The following is a 22,795-nucleotide window of genomic DNA, read 5'->3' on the forward strand; positions in this document are numbered from 1 at the left end:
TATATGTAAGAATGACTGGCTTAACTTCCTACAAATGAAATCTTAGTATATCAGTCTTTTAAAATACCTTTCTATTTCCCAAACATTTGAAAAACTTTGGGGGAGAGAACAGTGTTTGATTGCTTGAAATTATGTGAGGAAAATAACCTTTGGGCCATTCCACCGTCACATGTGGGACATAAAGATGAGTACATTTTATTTACATTTTGTCATACCTCTTAATATTTTTATTAAACAGGGAAAAGTAATTTTTTTTTATATTTACGTTTGATACAAAGATACCCCTGACACAGCTATATTTTTATTAAAAAATATTGTTGTTTAAAATGTAATTTGTTTGCATGCATCATGTGAGGGACATCAAAAGACAACCTCTTGTAGATTGCTTATGATTTATTTAATATTTTTGCTCTATTAATGTTACAATGTTAAAATAAAGTAGATTTTGAGGGCAATTACTGTATTTCATGGAGTGGCCCCTTTGATTTTGAGCTTGCATTTTTTCCTGCCGTACTCTTTTAGGTAATAAAAACGTCAATACCTTAAAGAGGCATTCACAGTTCATGTTAACTTTTTTTTTTTTAATTTAGTTTCAAAATATCATGGTTTAAATGGATACAGTTGAATCATTTATTTATATGTGTAATCTGTAATATGTTTACTAATACATCTTTTCTTATTTTCATTTTTTCAGGTGGTGTCATAAATCAGTCTATTCCTATAGTATTGCCTGTCTCTACTGAAGATAAGGAACGACTTGATGATGTGTCTGCATTTGCATTGCGGTACAATGGTAATTGCGTAGCCATTCTCCGTAACCCCGAGTTTTTTGAGCATAAGAAAGAAGAACGCTGTTGCCGCAAATTCGGGACAAACAATACTGGCCATCCATACGTGAAAGTAAGTCGCATTTGTTTGATTTCATTTTGCACATCTTTATTTTGCATTGCTTAAACAATCTTTATATTAATGTAGATGATTCATGAGAGTGGTGATTGGCTAGCAGGTGGCAACCTTGAAGTACTTGAAAGAATAAAGCAAAATGATGGTCTGGATGAATACAGACTGACTCCTGATGAGTTACGAGCCAAGTTTAAGGAAATGGGTGTAAGTTGAATTAAATTATATTAAATTTTGAACTTTTTTGATGAATCATTAGCCATTTTAGTTTTAAGAAAATACGATCATTGTAAATGAAAAAAAAGGAGAAAAAATTGATTTTCGAAAACATTTGTAGTATTGAAAAAAGAGCCTGAAATGTTTCCCCAATTAAAATGGATGATTATGCCTTTTTTATTACTGCCATTGTTGCATAAATTTAATTTAAGCCATGTTTTTAATTGGTCAAAGTTTCTTCTGCGCCTTATATTTAAAAAAAAATATTGAATTCATGAAAGTTTTTAATTTTGAAACTTTCACTTTAAAAAGTGCTGAGCCCTTTTTGGCTATTTTTGGAAAATTTATCTGCCAGTGTGTGTCCAATATGCATGGGAATGCTTATTTAATGATCCCTCTAACTCAAAATTTAATGCATGAAATGTAATGCAATTAGAAGAAATACCTCAATAGGGACATGTGTTGATTAATTTTTGACTCCAGTCGCACCAAGGATTGGTGGAATCACAAATTTTCTTGGTAAATGATAAATTTCAAGAAAAAATGCAAGAATTTAGTTAATGGAAAAAAATGCTGTTCCATTTTTGTTGCCAATTTCTGCAGAGGAATGACACAATCAAACCTTTTTTCATCAAGCATGACTGCTATATCTCAAGCAGTAATGCAAGGGTTTGACTGTTTGAATCATTGAAATAAAACTAAACCTCTACTAAGACAAATGTATCCTGGGGTTATCTAGAGGGACCCCCTCTACCTATCTCCCAAACCTTCTGATTGTAGGATTTTGTTTAAGAAGAAAAAAAAAAAAAACAAGAAACTTATTAGAAGATAACAACATTTACCACATGTGTTTTACTTTAAAAGAAATTTAGGTCTTGATTGGCAGAGACCATATCCCTCTCTCGAGATTATATCCCTCTCCTCGCAACAGAACAAACTATAATTTCTAAAATTTTGCTCTATCCATTACATCATTTCTTGATTCCTACTTTAGACACTTGGATGATCTCTATCTACACTACTGTCCTCAGAGTACACCTATTTTTACGACACCAAAGAGAGCCTAAATTAGTGTTTCTGTGGCTTTAATTTCGAAACTTTTCTGGGGGAAATTCCCCTTTTCCCATGCTTCTCCACAAATGCCGTGAAAGGTAACCAAGAATTGCATTTTATGACTTAAACTTTGAAAAAATTCAACTGGGCTTAGCTTACCCAGCCCGCATCATTTAACTTGCCTAAAAGTGGTTTAAATGACGTTTTTTAGGGCTTCAATTACAAATGACTTCCTTAAGAACTCCCCCCCCCCCTCTGCGGTTAATATCATGATGACAGCCTTACAATGAGAATTTGGGGGGACGGGAGCTCCCAAATCTTCCATCACTTTCTGTAATGCGTCAAAAAATAGCTACAAATTGGAATTTTAGACCCTCAATGGCAAAATATTTTCAGGAAGGACAGATTCCAAGCACCCTCTCTCTCCTTTTAATGTCAGCAAACGATGCGTAAAGGTGCATTTTTATACTCTACAGCAGAAGAGTTAGAAGAGCACCCATCCTGTCTCTTAATTTCTCAACATATAACAGAATATTTTGGTTTCGGAGCTTCATTTTCAAAAAGTATTTTGGGGTCAACCTCCAAACCCTGACCTTTCTTCTCACATCATCAAAAATAGCCTAAACTGTGTTTTTGGGACACAAATTCTCAAAAATTACTCGGAAATTTCAATTTTTAAACATTTTTGTGGGAGAGTTCTAAATAATGTCTCTAAAGATAACCTAAAATTAATTTTTTAGAACTTCATTTTCATAAAAGTTCTAGGAGTTTGTTGAAAAATTTCGGTTGGCCCCTCCCAAAACGATCGGCTAGATCCACCACCTACTGTAGTATTCTTTCGTTGAAAAATTCATTATTTTTTACTTGAGAGATTTTATGTCATATTATTAATAATTTGGCTGTGCAATTTCTTTTCCATGTTGCAATTGCATCACTTCACAACTTTGTCTCTTTTCTTTTCATTTTTTGTGTTTTACTATTTAGTTGTTAATATTCATAATATCTATTAACAATTTTTTCTTTTAGGCTGATGCTGTGTTTGCTTTCCAACTTCGGAATCCTGTCCATAATGGGCATGCATTGCTGATGAGAGAAACCCGAACACAATTGTTAGAGCGAGGTTACAAAAAACCTGTCCTGTTGCTACATCCATTAGGTATATTGCAAACTAATTTTGTTTAATTCCTGTTTTAAAGTTTTGATTTTTTTTTCTTGATCAGAATAAAAACTAGTTTTCGTTAGCTTTTCTTAGTACTATATTTTTAATCAAGAGTTTAATTTTGAAAGGAATAAATGATTTAAAGTACTATAAGTAAATAATTGGAATTTTGACATATTTTTCTAAATTTTATCCTAGTAGCAAAACTTTTGTTTAGAAGTCTGCTATGCAGATTAAAAATAAAAATAATAATCTGCAAAAAAAAAAAAAAAAAAGCGAGATAAGAATGATTAAGCATAAAATCAAAATTGACTCGGAGATATGCTTAAAAATAAAACGCTATTACAAGTACATGCAACCTGTGAGTTATATCCTAGAAAATGCAATAGAAATCTTCATTGACTGGAATTTACAATTTTTTTCTTTAAAAATTCAAAATTTTTGATTTCCCCCAACTAAGAAATAGTCTTCAGACTACTCAAGAATCTGTGACATATGTTACAGCATCACACTGTTTCTGCTACCAGGAGTTTTATATTATGAAAATTAAGCAAAATCTTGTTATATTTTCCTCTAAGTGTTTAGGAAAGCATTTCTACATTCAGGATTCGTACTTATCCTGAATTTATCCGCTAAAAGAAATATTAAAGTCATTGAAATTGAATATCTTCCTACTCTAGTGATACCTTTTCGGTATCACTAGGGTCAACTCCCCAGAACCTTTGACTTTTACATACTGACAATTTCAATATTACAGTTTATATCTATATGAGGACTGTTATGACTAAACCCTCACCTGCCAGAAGGTAAACTCTGTCTCTACTGGTGTCTGTCTCTACTGGAGTTGAAAATCATACAAAAGATGCACAGGCAAAAGTTTATTAACTTTTGAAAAAAAAAAAAAAAAATGTTGCAGTAAGGATAAATGTAAATGTTTAAATTTGTTTTAAACAAGTTATAAATAAATTTTTTGTATAAATAAGTTTTTTACATTTTTTTTTTTTTTTGAAGAGAATTTTCTTTAACTAGCAAGACTTTATTGACACCCTGTATTTAATTCTATGGTCACCTAGAACCTAAATTTTTACTTGAAGGGGAATTCTTAATTTACTGAATGAAACTCAAATTTTACAGAATGATAAAATAAATAAATAAATAAAATGTCTGCATGCAAAGGACCTACATCTAATGAGAAGAAACATTAGGTGTTATTAAAAAAATAAGAAGAAATTAATTGGAATATTGTCTGAAATTCATCGGTCAAAGTTTACTGAATAAGATTTTTTGTTTGGGGGGGGGGGATAGTAGTGACCTACCATCAGGGCACCCCTGAATGATTCCCTATAAGTTTTGTACACAATCTCTGCAAGCACTTTGATTATTTCATGTGTAAGTCCATGACATCTCTCTAAAAAAGCTAAAAGTAGTCTAAAAATATAATTTTTTGAATTTTTTGTCATCTCTACTGATTTATAATTATAAAGTATAAATGTTTTTTAATAAATTCTGTTTGAAACCTTTGTAGATTTTTCAAGAATTATCTATGAATTTCATTGAAATTTGATTTTATCCTTTCCATAAAGTCTCACAGAAAAATCTGTAAGCATTCACCATAAGTAATTAAACCAATTAGGATCTCGTGTTTCAAATGAAAAATATGGTGGCAACTTTTTTAACTGTTAGCAAAATAACTTTGTTACTCTCACTGTTAATACAAAATGCTTGTTTTTTAACATGGAGTAAACTTTGAAATATTCGTGGGCGTCTTATATGTGCTATCCGTGGGCAGCTTGTCTACGGTACAGATTATCCAGTCTTTCACACTTAAAAAAATACAAAAAACAAAACAAAAATATCAGCAATGATTAGCTGAATGTAACTAAATGCACCTATTTCAACTTAACTGGGGCAAAATCTATTTTTAGACTTTTCTGTTTCTTTCTTTCCTTTCCTTTTAATGACTTTAAACCTGCCAAGGTCATCAAAACCCAATAGTTTTAGATCCCCTCTCCTTACTGATTTTTAGATCTACATTACTTACATGCGTAAACGAGTGACAAGACAAATTTTATTCTTAGAAATTCCCCTCTCCTTGGTGTGATATAGATTGATTTATTTCAGTTAATCAATCTGCATGACTTGCATGCATATGTATGTAATTCATTTTTGTAATAATAAGCGATCCTTTCTCGACTTTTACATACATGTTTATCATTTTTAGCTATTGTTTAAATGTATGCGAGGTATTATTAGTTTCCTAAAGCTGTTGAATTCACTATATTATTGTGTGTTTTTTTTTTTTTTTTCCTATTTTGCATATTATTTGTGGGATTCACTTATCTGTAATTACTGTGCCACCCTATTCTGCGGATAAGCAGGGGTTTACTGTATAGAGCAATTGCATTGCTTATTGTTCTCATTTGACTGTTTTGAATTCCTATGATTTTATTTTCCCCCGCCTCCCTCTGCAACACCACCGTCGACCGGCCTCACGATGCTGCTCCTCTTGCGAAAACCGTCTCCAGGTTGTGTCCATGTCCTACATACACATACCTACAAACTCACACACCTACACACATACAAACACACTCCTACACACACACATACACACTCATGACTGCACACAGACACGAACACACACGCCTACATACATACACACACACACACACACTCGTGATTGCAAAAAACATAATTTAAATTCCAGATGTCAAAATTCAATTTTTTTTTTTTTTTAAAGAGTATTGGAGAAATTGTAAACAATTGAAATCATGTTCTTTTTCTCTCTCCCTGAAGGTGGGTGGACTAAAGATGATGATGTGCCTTTGCATGTCAGAATGGCTCAACATAAGGCAGTTCTTAGTGAGAAAATTTTGGATCCAGAGTCTACTGTTTTAGCTATATTCCCATCGCCGATGATGTATGCTGGTCCAACTGAGGTATATTTTTAAAATTTGTATGACTTGCTATGTTATAAAAATCTAACAATGGTTACGCAGAAGCCTTTGAAATGGTTGAAGCATTATGATGCAGAATGAAATTCGGCTGAATTTCATAATTGACGTTTAAAATTTTAAGCAAAGTTTGTAGTAAATTTAATGCTGTAATTTGTAATGGATTAAAATAGGACAGGAGTAGCACTGTTATGCATATTTGTTGCATTTCTTTTTTTTTTTTTTTTTTTAACAAATTCATTTGAAATTAGGGGAGACCCCAAATGAGAGGGATATTTTGATGCTTGAGATTTTTGGCACAATTACCAAATTTTGGAGAGTTGTTACGTTCTAAAAACACCAGCTAAGCTGAAAAACCTTTTGCTGAGAATGTATTGCTATTATAAGCGTAGTATTGAACCTGCATCTGCTCGACTAGGGCTCCCAAAACTGGGGTTCGCCAAGCCTGAGTTGGGGGTTCGCAGCAAACTCGAGGTAAAAAAGTAAAAAAGAGTTTTAGCAATATTTAAATAATGCTTTTAGATTTAAAACTAAAATTTTGCATCCTCAAAGCATGGATTTGTCCTTTGAGAATTACTTCCCAAAATCTCAAGACACGTACAAGATCATGCCTTGGTGGTCAAACAGTTTTCTGCTTTTACAAAACCATACAGTCTGTTGTCATGTGAATATGAATGTTTGGTAGACATAACTTGAGATTGCATATTGAAATCTATATTTCAGAATACTTTCCCCCATTTTGATTTCAGCTGGAAAGCAAAAAAATACCAACCATATGTTTCTTGCTGAAAAAGCAATGATCTATTTGCCACAACACGCCTATAGGAGTTCAGAGTTTCAATCTATACAGCCACCAAAACTAAAGATTGAAGCTGTTGACCACTCATTCATTGTTGACCACTTTTTTGTTTTTTCATTCCTCTGAAATGAGTCTTACCAGTAAAACAGTTAAATGATCAAATCCAGTTCAGCCTTGTCAAAATAAAGCATTTCCCTGCATGTTCAACATTACCAAAAAATATTATCAAATTATCATGCCAAAGCGCGAGTTTCATTGTTGATGATGTCAGGAGCGTTACTTGATCATTCGCTATGATATAATGAGGATATGTTTATTCTTAACTAATTTTTACAAATATATAACATTAAGTAGGGAACTATGCATATTTCTTCCCAGAAGTCGAAATGATCCCCACCGTATTTCTAGGTATACGAAGACCATCATAATTCTAGCATTAAAATATGTTTGAAGCAGTGTCTATGATGCATTGTCATCTTCCCTTTAACAACTTTATATTGATTCTACTATATATCTATTTTATAATGATGATACTCTCTTATATTAATGCTACAAAATTAGAAAAGTCTTCACAGTATTTTGTTTATTAATTTTCAAGGTGCAATGGCATGCAAAAGCCAGAATGGCCACTGGAGCTAACTTTTATATAGTAGGACGAGATCCTGCTGGAATGCCTCACCCTGACACTAAAAAGGATCTCTATGAACCGACACATGGTGCAAAGGTGTGTTTTCTTTTCACTTTCTTTCCTTAGATTTTCAAAAATACTGATTATCTGTTAATTACTGATATTTTGTGCAGTTAACTCTAGTATTCTATATTATGAAGCATTTCTCTCGGTTTATAATATTTGTTCATCATAGACCTTGTCTATCTTAATGCAAAAGATGCAGATTTTAATTTCAAATTGCTAAAATGTGCAGGGCTGCCGAAACCCAAGGCAGTCCCCATGTCAGTTTGGTTGCCAGGCCTACATCCATAAAACTTGTCAAATTTAGACTACTCTGATTCCAAGCCGGGCCCCCTCAATTGATGTGCCCCTAGTTTCAAACTAGGCTGACATGGCCTCTCGTCGGCCCTGAGGATATGTACTAATATTGGAAATGTACTGGAATTTGTTTTACATACTGATACTGGAAATACTGAGATTGTTTTCAAAATTCTGATAAAATGCTGGGTGTTTCATTTTGAATGGGACAAAAAGAATGTACTTCCATGAACATTGCAATAATTTAATTTTAATTACATATCAAATTGACATCAAAATTATAGTTATCCATGTCCCCGTAGGCATCCTATGTGCACCGGTTCCTACGACACGGTAAATATCTGTGCAGTATTCCAGTTCCTGCTGCACTCGTAAAAAATATACATTGTTGATGATTCAAGCACTTCAGTTATCTGCTGTTTCAGGATGTTGCCCCCATTCCCTCAGCATTTACAAGATAAGTCCTGGACAAATAGACATATTTAACAATGTCCTATATGAAAAAAAATCAGAATGGGTTATAATTGGGGATGTCAGTAGCCAACATAGCAATGGCATATTGTTTTACCTAACACAGCCAAACTAGCCATGGGGTAGGCTTTCAACCTGAAACTGCTTCAACCACCATTCAATGCAGTGATGCAGTGAATCTGTACCAAATTTTGCTCCAAAATGTCTTTAATCGATCGGTTGGTTTGTGTGGTGGTAAGGCGTTGGCCTTCAGCACCTTGATTCTGGGTTCTGATCAGCGTGGCCAGTCGGTGGATTTTCGATATATACAGAAAATCGTCAGCGCCCATGTCGTATGATTATGTGGCGTGTAAAAGATTTCTTGTGCGTTTGTTTGACTTTGAATGTTCTTGGCAAGATTAAACCCCTTGTACCGTTTGACATCAAAGAGAGCCCAGGTGCCACTAGGAGTCAAAATCATCTAGGCCATTGACATTCACACCTTAATGGTGGCAGGTAAAAGAGTGGATGCCATTTTGAGGGATCACACTGGGTGTGCTAATGGCTGAGGTGCCTAATACAGCCCCATTAGAAAGAAGAAAAATGTCTTTGAGCCACGATAAATGAAAATGTTTTAATGCATCCCAAATCATTTACGGTGTTCTTTCTTTGCATGGATGGTGCTATTTTGATTGAGAGTACCTCTAGTAGTGATTTTATAATAGACAGACTCGTTCCGGTTGCTGTATAAAACTTGAATGGTTGTAAATTCAGAATTAATTTGTTTTTACTAAACAATCAGCTGCAGAATTTAAATTATACTATTCGTTTTGTCTCTTCCAATATGAAACACCATGTTTAAAAAATTATTTTGAATTATGTCAGTTTCAATAATGTGAATTGAGTAGCAAAATATTCTGTTGTCTATAATAACCCAGGCTGCTATCAGCATTTTTCTTTTTTCAAGTAGGTCATTCAGTTAAGGTATTAAAGCATCATAGGTATTTCAGCTATCAAATAACTATATTATGTATCATGTATGCCAGAACTAGGGTTTCCAATCCCGATTCTTGCGGGATCCCACATGATATTTTGCGGGATTAATCCCATGGGATTTAGAGCAAAATCCTGCATGATTTCCAATCCCTCAAAGATTTTCTATGCAAACGTTTTTCAACTTTTTCTGCTCATAAAATGAATATTTTCACGAGCATCATCTGAAGTTTGAATCACCTTTCTTATATATCTCCCAGAAGAGCAAGAAAAATTTTGTCTCATATGATGAGCCGTGAGTTTGCCATTTAAGAACACTAAAAATAGAGTATATTTTTCTAAGAATGAGTTGGTATTCTCATTCAAGGTTTCATGTGTAAAAAATATAAAATTTTCGAAAACCATCACTAAGAGTTGAAACCCAGAAAATTGCTCTTTAGAAAAAACTGAGAAAGTTTATTACAGATTTTAAAACCCACTGGAGTAGCCTGACTCCAACATTGAAACGCTTCTTTGAGCTTAGTGAAGTATGCTCAAAATTACTTTAAACTTTACTAAAATTGTACAATATATTTCCCTGAAGAAGAAAGCAGTCAAAAACCTGACATTATTTACTCTCTAATCTGTAAAAATTGCCTGCCGATGTCTTGGTCACCATGAAGCTAATATTCAAATGCGGGTGGTATTAATTTTTAATTAATACTACCCTTTAAATTATACAGAAATTTGAATTAAGCACAGGATGACTAGCATAACGATGCTGTAGGTTGATCTGCTCAAGTTTTTGAAGGTCCCTTTATGACTGCGACTTGGTGAAATCAATCGCGTTCACCATTTGTTGTAATGAATCAAATGCAGGGATGCAATGACTAACGTTAATGAAGCAACAAGTGTGTTCTCAATGCAAGTTAAATTGGATACAGCAATGCATTAACCAAATTGACATCATTTTTGTCCGAAATTTTCAGTTCTTGAGCAAAAACCAAACATGACCCCTTAAAAGAAAGTAAAAATATATTTTAGAAGATAATGAATTTTATATGGATTTTTTGCTATACGTCCACGATTAGTTTATTTCTGTAAAACGAACTGCAGTAGAGTCATAGCATACGTTTTCATCAAATGCATAATTTTTTTGTGAAAAAGAAGATCCTTTCCTATCCTATACAAGGCTTATCATCAACATGAGAGAATGTGCATTATATATTTGATGGATGAACTGATATTCCTTTCCATTATGTGTTTATTTTAATTGCATAATCATTGTAAATTTTTGTAACACATAAATGTCACACTTTTTAACTCAAATTCAACAAACAACAAAAATTAAAGAGCTCTAAATAATTCATATAATTTAACAAAGAAAGATGTTGTTCAGTTGCAGGTGGAAAAATGTTCCTTTATGAAATGATTTAGATTTGGGCTTTACACCGAGTCTGTATTGGCAGACTTTATTGGAGTTTTGATGTACCTTTTAATATGTCAATATTTTTGCAGGTGTTGACGATGGCTCCTGGTCTGACTCAACTAGAGATTATTCCGTTTCGTGTGGCAGCATATGACTTGTCAAAAAAGCAAATGACATTTTTTGATCCTAACCGAAAGCAAGATTTTGAATTTATTTCTGGGACCAAAATGCGCCACCTTGCCCGAAATAACTTGAATCCCCCCGATGGCTTTATGGCACCAACTGCCTGGAAAGTTCTTTCAGACTATTATCGTTCCCTCACAGATAAATCATAAATGAATGTCATTTATTTCATTATTTTCTGTGTTATGTTTGACTCATGCAGTGGCTGTTATGAAATCATTAGAATTATACATTCATAACTGGGGATATTTTTAATTTTTCACTTATCTGAGGTACTTTCCGCTATATTAAATTCCTAGTGCAATTGGGCACCATGAGAACTCAGGTGCAACCATCTGGGGAGAAACTGGATTTCAAAATTCTCTAGTACTATTGACATATACACCTTAATTGAGGTGTAGGAAAGACTAGATTCCATATTGGATTTCTCTTTGAACTGGATTTCCCTTTAGAAAAAAAAAAAACTTGCAGCTTCGAATTGCCAGTTCAAATAAGAATAAAATATTGTAAGCAAAGCAGTTATATAATATTAAATTCTAAGTATTTCATTTTTTTTCTTTTTTGATCAAAATTATAAAGGCAAATATTTGAGAGATAATACAAATTTTTAAAGCTAATGCTTCTTTTTGTATTAATGCCTAATGTATGTCTCTCTATGAAATCACCGATGCAAAATTGTCCATCAATTAGTTTCACGTTGATTGAACACAATTTGTTCCACAGATTAACATTCATTGCATGAGTCATTTACTTTATTTTATGCATTTGGGATTTTAGTCATAAATTTCACTTAATGTTAATATACTTTTAACCATGGTAAAAGTTGTTTTGAATGTATATAGTTATTTCATATTTTTCCCCTGATGATTTATGAATAATACTCAAGCAGCATTTTGCAATGCTGTTAATTATTCTTTATTACATTATACCACTTCTACATGATTACTATTTTTATATAGATAAAAAAAATGCCTTAAACTTTTATGCTAGAAAAGACTTGACCTATTGCTATTTTGTATAAAATTGATTTTACTAAAATACCATATTTTTGTTTTTTCTAAAACTTTGAGAAAATGGAATCTTTTGTAAAATAACTGCTTAGGTGTTAGAAAGTTTATTTATTTTTTATTGAGAGCATATATAATTCTAAAAATATATATATGAAAAATACTTTTGCATGTTTTATAAATTTCTCAGAGTATCCATTTCCTTTCAAATGAAATAGCTTATATTTCAAGTTAAAAAATGTATTTAACTTTTTCAAATTGTCATAAAAGTGAAGAACAGTGAAACTCAATTATAACGTCATCTAATGGAATATTTATGAAGCTTTTGCCAAGTGACATTACAGACAAACATCATTTCTGTTTATGGGCAAATGAAGAGACTGAAACATTTTGACGTTATAACAGAGTTGTCGCTGTAAATGATATCCCTATAACCAAGTTCAACTGTAGTTTACTTTAGAATTTTACTGCAAAATGTAGATAATTTTAGTGCAAGCTTACATTTATCACAGAATGTGTAATAAACCACTTTTGGTTGAAGGTAATATAGTGCACTTCTATAAAATATTAAAATAATAACTTTGTGTAAATGATAATGTGGCATATTTTTTTGAAAACATTGAATTAAAAAAAATTTGTAAATGTGCAAGATAAATGAAAAAAAAAATTAATAAGTACACAAAATATTTTTTTTCCTTTATTGTTTCAAGTTAGGACATTTTTAAGGCCTGGGTCTTTAAAATAAAGAAGAAAAAAGATGCTACTCTGTGTTAAAGCGCTACTGGCATTTTTTTCAATTTAATCGATCAAAATTAAAAGATATCTTTTTTTTGTTAGATGTAGTTTCTTTTTTGTCCTCTTTAGAAAATGTTTTGGGATACTACTAACTTGCAAATACTTTGCGGTTTGATGTATTATCATTTCTCGTATTTTGTCTTGTCACTGTATGGTTATAGGTGCTCTGTCACTCTTTTAATTAGATTGAAAATTTTACTAGACACTGAACGTCATTTTTTATTCAATATTTTATATTGTTACATGAAAGAGAACTAAAGTAAAATTTTGTAACACAAACTTTTTTTCTTTTTTTTTGTGTGTGATATAATTTCATTTTATTTATTCTTAAAATTGTTATTTTATTGAATGTTCATGTTATGTGCAAAAAAATATAAATCACTGAGCTTTGTTATGGAATTGTGCTGGCATAAATCCATATGTTTTAATCATATTTTTTTCTGTATTTCTGTACAGTATATTTATTTTCTTAATTGGCTGATGTTCCAATGTGGGAATTGAATTTATTTTATTTAATAATTTTCGGTTTTTAAAGTTTTTGCTTTGATTTCAAATATTATATATTTACCCCAAATCTTGGTTTAATAATTTTTGTTGTGTTGAATTTTTCGTAATTGAGCCTGAAAGATGTTGTGTATCAATTTGGTAAGTTACGTTTTAGTTTAAACTTTACCCAATGACACATGCTTTAACTAATCATAAAGTAATTATGCAAGCAGGTCTTGATTTACCCAAAATAGGGCCAAGTGCTGGACATATTTTGGGAACCCCTTTCATAACTTGATATGTGGAAGTCATAATATATTTCATCAATATATTTCAATAAGTAATAAATATTATTTTATAAATAATAAAAATTTAATAATTACATTTATTTAATTTATTTACTTTATTCCAACTGTTAATTGAATTTGTGATGAAGGACAAAGAAAATTAAATAGAGAGAAAGATTTTATCCATTATAAGGCAACCTACATTTTAAATGTCCAGGTTTTGTATGTAAGTAAAGAACCTTGAATCAAGTCCTGTATGCGCATAAAAAGTTTTAATGCGTCATCTTTTATTAAATATTTCTTGTTGAAAAGTAATTCTTGCTGCTTTTTTTTCTTCTTTTTCTTTTAAAGTATGGTAATAGTATTACTGATGATAGGTCTTGAAAAATTTGCTTGTGTTAATTATATGTAAAATTATTATTATTTATTTAATAAATATTTTTTTGAAAACACTGTCAATCAAAATAATATATTTCTTTGGGAAAAAAGCGTGTGGGGAAGTGCCAGTAGTTGTAAATATTATAAATAATCGTTCTGCTAGTATATTTGTTTGTATCTAATTAATAATGTGTGTAAATAACTATATCACTAATTGATTATCAAAGATTCTTTATAATTGTTTATATGAATGTTAAATTTAATATAATTAATAATTAATATATTTTTATTACAAATTATTTATTGAAGACTATATGTGCAATCATTTTAGTTTTTTAAAGTTAGGTTCTCTGTTGAAATTTGTATGTTTATGTTTGTTACTCTTTACGCAATACATTTCAAAAACAATTTTGCATTAAAATTGTAAATTATTTCTTTCTTTTTGTTTCTGGTAGCTGTTCTTTCATTTGCATTAAGCATTCTTCTTTAAAAAGAAAAAAAAAACTTCATTAAAAGCAAATTATTTTAACAATTTTTTTCCTGTACTTAGCAAGAATCTTTTTATTTGGTTATCATTGCAGGTATGATTGTCTATTAATTTTTATGAATAAAGAAATCAGTTTAATGACAAATGCTTTAACTAATCAAAAAGTAATTATACAAGCAGGACTTTATTCACCCAAAATAGGGCCAAGTAATGGATTTATTTTGGGGCGCCTTTTCTGTGATATTTGAAGTTTCATTAAAATGAAATTATGAGTTAATTCGTGAAAGATTGAAAGTTCATGTCTTCATTGTCGATAACCATTTTGTATTTTCCTCTTGTTTTCCTGTTATTTAGTACTCCTTTTTATTTTTATTCTTTTTCAACTCTCCACTACGTTTAATCTTTCGAGTTATTAAAGGATACTAGTTTCTCTCCTTCTGTACGTTTTTAGTAGGTGTGAAATGAATTAGGTTTGGAGCGAACTAGTCTAAAAAAAGCATTAATTACACAGCAATATCATATCATATTAATGTTTTCCTACATGAATATTGAATTGAATTTTTGGACTTTTTTAGAGGATGTTGAATTATTAGAACTACCTTAGCAGCAGCAGAACTTTGAAATTAATATGGAGTTTTTTTCTTAATTTTAGAGACATTAGGCAAATGTCTAGGAAATTTTTGAATATTAAGAAGAAATCGATGAATTTGTTCAATTTTCTATATATTCAAATGAAGTCATGTAGATATTCAAATTTTTATGTCAACAAATATTTCCAGCCTTAAAATTATTATTGGGAAATAGAAGTTGTGTTTTACATTTAATTTTACAGCATCTAAGCTCCAATTTCTTTCTCATTGCATCTATTGCATCATTTGATTTTTTTTTTTTTTTTTTTTTGCAACTAAGATTGTTAAATGTGCTTAAAAATATTTATTTTTAAAATGAATGGTCTTTTTATATTTACTTTGAATGGAGAATGTTAAGAAATTTAAAAAGGGGGGGGGGGAAATAGAGAATACTGAATTAGGTAAAATTACAGAAATAAATTTTAGATTCAAAATGTCAATACCAATTTTTATGGATTATGATCTATGTATAAATTTGGTCCGACAAAATATGCATATGCAGAAAATTGAGGGAAAAATTAAAAAAAAATTCTTATATAAAAAAAGAAAGTAGTTCACCACATGCTGTTAATTTCTTCGCATTAATGCATTAATGAGTTTGCAAAATCTGCAATATTAATTGCTTGAAAAATTTTGCCTGAATATTTTATAGCAAAAAGCAAGCTTTTGATGTACATATAATTCGCTTAGGTATTTCAAGTTCAAATCTGAATAGTTAAGGCTTTATTTTTTTCGTGCTTTCGTCTCAAATGAAAATTTTATTCTATTTTTTTATTTTGTTATGTACGTCTATGTTACTTATTACTGAAATTTGCAAATTTTTTTTTTGTTATTTTTATGTTTTATTCTTGCTAGAGTCACCAGAATTTAAAAAAGTGTGAAAAATGATGATGAAATTTAATTTATTTAAATCAAAATCTATTTTAATATCCCTTTGACATCATATTTTTTTTTTCATATCTGGAAATTTTCTGAGATTTTTAACACACACTTACTTACTTAAACACTTTGAAATGCTTTTACTAATAAACTAATATTTACTTTTTCCTTTCTCATAAATATTCATTCATTAGAATTTATTTGCTACAAACAGGGCCTACTGAAATTTAGTGCTAAAAATTACATTCAAGAATCCCACATATTATTTACATTGTTTCTAAAATTAAACCGTTTAGCACTTATCTTATGCTATAAGAATAAGAAAAAAAACGTGAAATATCGTATTTTTAATAAATTTTGGTCAATAAATGCTTTTTTAATAACATTGTCTTTCTTCTTATTACATATAAAAAGATTCTTGCTAACTGTTTATATTTTCAAAATTTTATTTATAATCAGAAATTGATTAATTTTAATGGCACTGTTTTCTTCTTCCTCTTTCTTTTTTTTTTTTTTTTTTTTGTATCAAATACATTCCTGCCCATTTTTAATCCATCAACTGAAATCTTTGTTTTGTTAAGGAATTTTCTTGATTTGTGTAAAAAATTGTTCACATGTATTAATTTTAGAACTTTTTTTTTTTTTGGCTATATTGGTTATCATTAAATAAGTGTTGACTTTTGCATAAATTTTACCAGTGCACTGTTAAATGTTCACAAAATGTTTTTGTTGTATTAGAGAATATTATATAATATATTTGGTAATAAAATTAATTTAAATCATATGCTTCTTATCTTTTCTTCATTTATTTACTTTTAATTTCGTGTTTTTTCAAATTGTCACTTACTAGAATAGTAGCATGGTGTTCAGTTGTCGTTTTGAAGCACTCTTCTTTTTATTTTTAAAAGAACCATTTACTCTTCTTTAAAACTGCCATTTCGGCTATTCCTACGATACGCTTAAGGTCTGTTATTACGTGAAGGTTCCATTTAAGCGATCGTAATTTTCTTAAAGTTCAGACACTTTTGTTATGTAAGAAATAAATACCTTTGTGCAGAGAAGTAAAAGAAAATAGCTAACGTTTTTTTGATCCAAAAAAGCTCACTATTTTGCATTGGAAAAGGAGTTCCTTGAAATCCTGAAACAATGTCTGCAGTAATCTGTAATTTTTTGCTATAAACTAAAACTTGAAACTATAAAATAATGCTTAAACTATCAAATGTTGTTTTCTGTTACTTTTTTAATATATTTATTTGTTTATTTTACACATTCTTGCAATCATAATTTTTGTGTGTTGAATCCATTTTTGATATAGTTATATTGAAAAGAGTCCTTTCTGGAGCATAAAAACAACTCTTTTAGATAGTCTGGACCAGAGATATATTTAAAGCCTTTACAGGCGTATTTCGCATATTCAAAAATCAGAAATACGCCTCAGAAATTTAGTCAAGTGAATTTTTATGCTTAGTGTTTCAAGTAAAAATTCAACATCGTTAAAAATGGAAAAAAAGTTGGAATTTTTATTTGCTTTTTTTTTTTAAATGCAAAATGTCAAGCATTCTAAATCAAAAAGCAAAATAGCACACATCTATTCTTCCCTGCCATCTTCCATTTCAGCCTCAGAAAGTTTTTTTTATGGAATTGGTCACTATTGGTTTTCACTCTTTTTTGTGTAATTTATTAATCCAAATTGGATTGTACACCTTTCAAAAAAATTCAAGGTGTATTTTCATGCTGTCGAGCTTCTTCATAGTTTCCGAAAATTTCACTGTCTTCAGAAAATTTTACTTGAGTCCACAATCACTCCTGTAAAAACCGAATGTAAAAGAGCAGTCAGAAAAATTTTGTACTAAGAAATGAGTAAAATATATGTACAAATAAAGCAATTAAAAATAAATAAAAACTGAACATTTGTCCAATCTTACTTTGGACTTAACCATATTCCTTTTACGCACTGATGAAGAGGCTTGTTTTTACATCCTCGAAACAGCTGTTTGTTGAGTTTTTAACTCTTTTTAGTTACTTTTATTTGTATACGTATACACATTGTCATATTTAGCTCAATTTAAAGTATTTCAAAAAAGGAATTTTTCTATACAAGACTAAATTTACAGAAAAAAAAGAAAATGCCCTACAGTGAACTGACAGTAATAAAAGACACAAGACAGAGCAAAAATAAACTCTGAAGACTATAAGTTGACGGAAATAAAAGTCCTACTTGAGATTGATACAAATGAAAAAGCCACAAGATATGCAAGGACATAAAAGTGAAAGAAATAAACTGCATTGGGCTGAAAATTAAGAGACAGACTCATCATTTCAAAATTTTACAAGGAGCAGTACACACCCTCCAGAATTCTCAAATCAGGCACGTCATTTCCTATGGCAACGCCAGAGCTGCCTCTACATCACAACCTGGAGCGGCGCTGAGAGCCAAAGCGGGTCCCATGTTATTTTGGTCCTTGGGCCTTCCTCCTCCTCTAAAACTCATACTATTCTGATACTATGATGAGCCAGGCCCAGATCTATAAATTTTGGGTGCATTGCAACAAAATTAGTAGGGCCTCTCCCCAGAGGCCAACAGCATATATTTGCAACGTTAATAAGTATTTCTGATAGTTTTTTTTTTCCATTTCTTGGGCCATTGGGCCCTTTAAGGACGTGGGGCCCCTCCTGCGCTGCGGGTAAAGGTCATTCTCCAGAAAACGTAACTTTTGAACGCAATTATTTTTCACTTTCGAAACCTTTTTTTTTTTTTTTAATTCTTACATGAAAATGAAAGTATTACCTACTATAAGTAACTATAAACAATGGCCCAGCTAAGTTCCAATTACTTTACTCATAAATAAAAAAATACCTTGTTCACGGAAATCAAAAAAAAAAAAAGAAAAAAACTTCTAGTATTTAAAAATCGAGGCCAATTTAATATCAAAGTAGCAATTTCGTTAATTGTGCAAACAATCTGCTATTTTAATGATTAGTGGGAATATAGTATTAAACTCTCTTAAAGTACGGCTTAATTAGTAGCTTCAAATGTATGTTAAAAAATACTATTTTGTAAATTTGAGGATATACTGCCAATTTATAATCTTGGTAGAATGCCTATTATTGATGTATTTCTCCTCCATCATTTATTTTCACGTCAGAAATAATGACATTGATAAGGTCTGTCATGGAGGTGAGGAATTTTCCATTCATATAGGCCTAATACATACATTTTTTCTGAGAAAATTGTTTTTTCTTCGTTGCTACAATCTGCACGTGTTAAGCATATGAAAACATGTTCACTTCTTTTTTTCCATTAATTTAAATCCCTGAAACTCAAGTTTATGGAGGTAAGAAGTCAGAATAACCATACTAAGTTTTTAAAGCAAAATCTATCCTTCTTGTTTTTTGACAAAAATCTCACAACTTCAACTATGGCTGAAAATGATGATGACGATTTTCTCTGGTATAGCTGCGGTCCATGAACCCAAGAGTTCCTAAAAAATCATAAACCAGGAGAGGACTGGTGTAAATGTCTTCTCTGTCCAGTCCTGCACATTCAAAAGATGATCTGGGGAGATGCCTGTACCAATCTACATTTTGTACAGGTCTCAAAAACTTTCTCACCTAAATAAAAATTGAGGCACTTGATGTGCCCACTTGCAAGCCTACTGATTGTTGTTTGGACGACTCTATCTGCCTTGATGGAAAGGGCACCACCTGGGGACTGCCTATTGTACCAAGGCGGAGTCTTCCAAAGTTCTTGGTTCAAAGTCTTCACTTTAGAACAAATTTCTGAGAAGGTCAAGTTTCTTCTCGGTACCAAATTTCAGTGATGCCTTCCTTGGCCAGGAGGTCCGCTGTGTCATTGCCAGAGTCCGATGTGGAATGGAATCCATTGGAGGTATGTCTCATGTTGCTGGGTGAGTTCTTTAAGATTTTTAAGGATTGAGGCAGATGTTTTGTCTCCAACTTTTGTCCAGGTGCTAAGATGTTGGATAGCACTGCGGCTGTCAGATAAAATCCATATTTCAGCAGATGATGTCTTGATGATTCTGAGAGTTTCACCAATGGCAATAACTCGGATCTAAAAAAGAAACAGAAGTCTGAATTTCTATAGTGGCGTGGCGTAGGGGGGGGGGGGGCAAAGGGGGCCCTCACCCCAGACGGCACTTTGCTAGGGGCGGCTAATTCCGTATCACTACATTAACATCAAAAAGGCTTTTTTTTTAATTAAGACGGCGCTTTGCTAGGGATGTATCACTAAATCAACATCAAAATGTTTTTTGTTTCTCTCTTCAGTTCTAACTTGTCTCAGGAAATTCTTCTCGTTGAGGCACAAGCACGAAATACTGGATACTGACATGCATGCGGATCATTATCACTGGCGCTGACTTAGAAAGACGAGGATAGAGAGGACAATCTCGTTGGGGGGTCACAAAGATCGACAAGCAGGCAGGGGCGGACTGGGTCCCCCAAGAGGGCGCCAACCGTAACTACCAAAAGGCACGAAAGAACTGCGGTTCAAGAGCGCAAAGCTTTTAAAAGTGCAAAAATAAACGAAAGCGCACAGGTTTGAGGGCGTGAAAAACGAAGACGCGCAGGTTCAAGGGCGCTAAAAATAAATAAAGAAAGAAAACGAAGTCGCACAGGCTTGAGGGAGCCAAAAAAAAACGAGGGCACACAGAGGATGTTCTAGGGCGCATCGGCCTGCAGGCCAGTCCGCTCCTGCAAGCAGTCACTGCCTTAACTAACGTAATTGCGCCTACACGTGTTTCCGTTGACGGGACTAAAAAAACCTTATGCGCTCTGGGCTTTTTTTTTTGTGTGTGTGTGCCCTTGTTCCTGAGCTCTTTTTTTTTACAGATCCAGATTTATAAATTTTGGACCCCCTGCAATAAATCGGCAGGGCCTCTCCCCAGAGGCCAGCACTGTATATTTGCAACGTTAATAAGTCTTAGTGCTAGTTTTTTTTTTAAAATTAATTTATTTATTTTTATTTTTTCAGTTTCTTGGGCCGTCTGGCCCTTTAAGGCCGTGCCCCCCGCCTCGCACTGCTGGGTCTGCAGGTACGCAGATCCGGACTTGCATATTTGGATTCAAGGGGTCATTTTAAAAAACGATATTTTATACAACATTTTACAGAAGCGTCTGATACAATCGATATTGATAGTGTTGTTAAAGAATTTCCGTTGATGAAAAGTAGAAAATTAAAATTTTAGTTAAAAAGAGAAAATCTTTTCAAGTATAAAAAAAATGTATCTATCAGGTAATTTATAATCATATTTTTTCTTCTAATTCATTTAAAAAAAAGGTTTAAGAAATACTACATACACAGTTTTAGATTATGTTTTAAATGTTTTATCTAGAGAAATTATTATCTCTCTTAATGCAATAATTTTTAAAAAATATTTATTACAACTTTTCGATCAACAGTATTTCCTGTTGAAGTAAAAATATTTTAAAATGTAAAACATGTTTCAGATAATAAAATCTTATTTTCGTTCTGTAAAATATTAAGCATGTTGTTTTTTTTTTATGTGTGTGTGTGTGTGTGTGGGAGGGGTGGGTATATAGCAGGGAAATGGATGAGGGGCGGCAAATTTGGTGCCTACCCAGGACGGCAGAAACCTACGCTATGCCGCTGGATTTCTAATTTTGAATTTATGAGAGCAATTAGGAGCCTTTATAAAGATGCCACTGCCACTTGTGTTCCGGTCATTTTTTGCTATATATTGAGTTGCAGCAGCTGGTATTTGATTAATAATCTCCAATGCGAGTTGACGAAGGTATTCAGGCGGATCTTGATTTTTGAAAGTATGAGTCCCCATTTCTGATCTAAAATGTACTTTAGGTAAACCAACTAGAGGGCTATAAAGACTTTCTTCAAAATACGTTCTTCTACTTCCTGATCCAAAAAATTCATCGTTTGCACTGGAGAGAAAGGACTATCTATTTTTAGTCTCTGTCTGTTTGTCCAGTTTCTAAGATGTCCGGTTATTAACTCCGTAACTGTAAAGTTTACAAAAGTACTTTGTAAGTATTAGGTTTCTTCTCAGACCCAAGGGCTCTTGATATCACTTTCGAAAAGAACTACTTCTGTGGGGCAGCTGTGTCTCTTGCCAGTGATAATCCTAGCAGCGCTTGACTGTACACAGTCCAGTTTCGCCATATTAGTAGGTGATGCACTGGCTGAAAATAAACAAATGACGGCTCCCGTGTATCATGGAAAATAAAATTTGATGTCATTACTGCCACGTGTTAATGAGGAATGTCATTTTGTGTTTTGGTAACGGAGGTGAGAATTTATTGTGTGGCATGACAATTTGTCCTACTAAAACGAACTAAAACACAATATTAAAAAATTAAATGTACTTAAACAATTAGTATTTGAGACATTTGTGAAAGGAATAATAAATAAGTACATATTTTTAATTAAACAAGTTATTAAGCAACATAAACAGTCACACAAGGTGTGAGACATGCCACGGAGGTGAGAATTCACATGTTGTGAACCAAAAATATACTAAAATAAAAATTATTAAAAATTCGTTGGCTGGTTTAAAATGATATATTTTTGATGAAATTAAAAATCATTGTGAAATGAATTGTTCCTTAAAGTTTTTACTGTAAAAGGCGTGTGACAGAAAAGTTACACTTTTTGGAGAATGACCCGTACGCAGATCCGGGCCTGTGACGGGCGCTCTCAATGTCCAGGCCCCTTGTTTTTGACTAGGCTGACTTGGCCCATCGTCGTCCCTG

At 32.0% G+C, this 22,795-nt stretch overlaps 1 protein-coding gene across 3 annotated transcripts in view; it reads left to right on the forward strand.

The window, feature by feature from the left end:
• The window catches only part of LOC129235124 (bifunctional 3'-phosphoadenosine 5'-phosphosulfate synthase-like), a 69,587-nt gene extending 52,785 nt beyond the window's left edge, over nucleotides 1-16,802 (forward strand). For all 3 annotated transcript variants that reach the window (XM_054868814.1, XM_054868815.1, XM_054868812.1), the window contains exons 7-12: nucleotides 695-900; nucleotides 976-1,107; nucleotides 3,196-3,325; nucleotides 6,122-6,264; nucleotides 7,677-7,802; nucleotides 11,007-16,802. In XM_054868814.1, the coding sequence (XP_054724789.1) occupies nucleotides 695-900; nucleotides 976-1,107; nucleotides 3,196-3,325; nucleotides 6,122-6,264; nucleotides 7,677-7,802; nucleotides 11,007-11,252 (983 nt within the window). In that variant the 3' untranslated portion in view covers nucleotides 11,253-16,802. The remainder of the gene's footprint in view (nucleotides 1-694; nucleotides 901-975; nucleotides 1,108-3,195; nucleotides 3,326-6,121; nucleotides 6,265-7,676; nucleotides 7,803-11,006) is intronic.
• Nucleotides 16,803-22,795: the final 5,993 nt, after the last annotated feature.

This window comes from Uloborus diversus, chromosome 2 (genome assembly GCF_026930045.1).
Source record: "Uloborus diversus isolate 005 chromosome 2, Udiv.v.3.1, whole genome shotgun sequence".
NCBI classification, from domain to species: Eukaryota; Metazoa; Arthropoda; class Arachnida; order Araneae; family Uloboridae; genus Uloborus; species Uloborus diversus.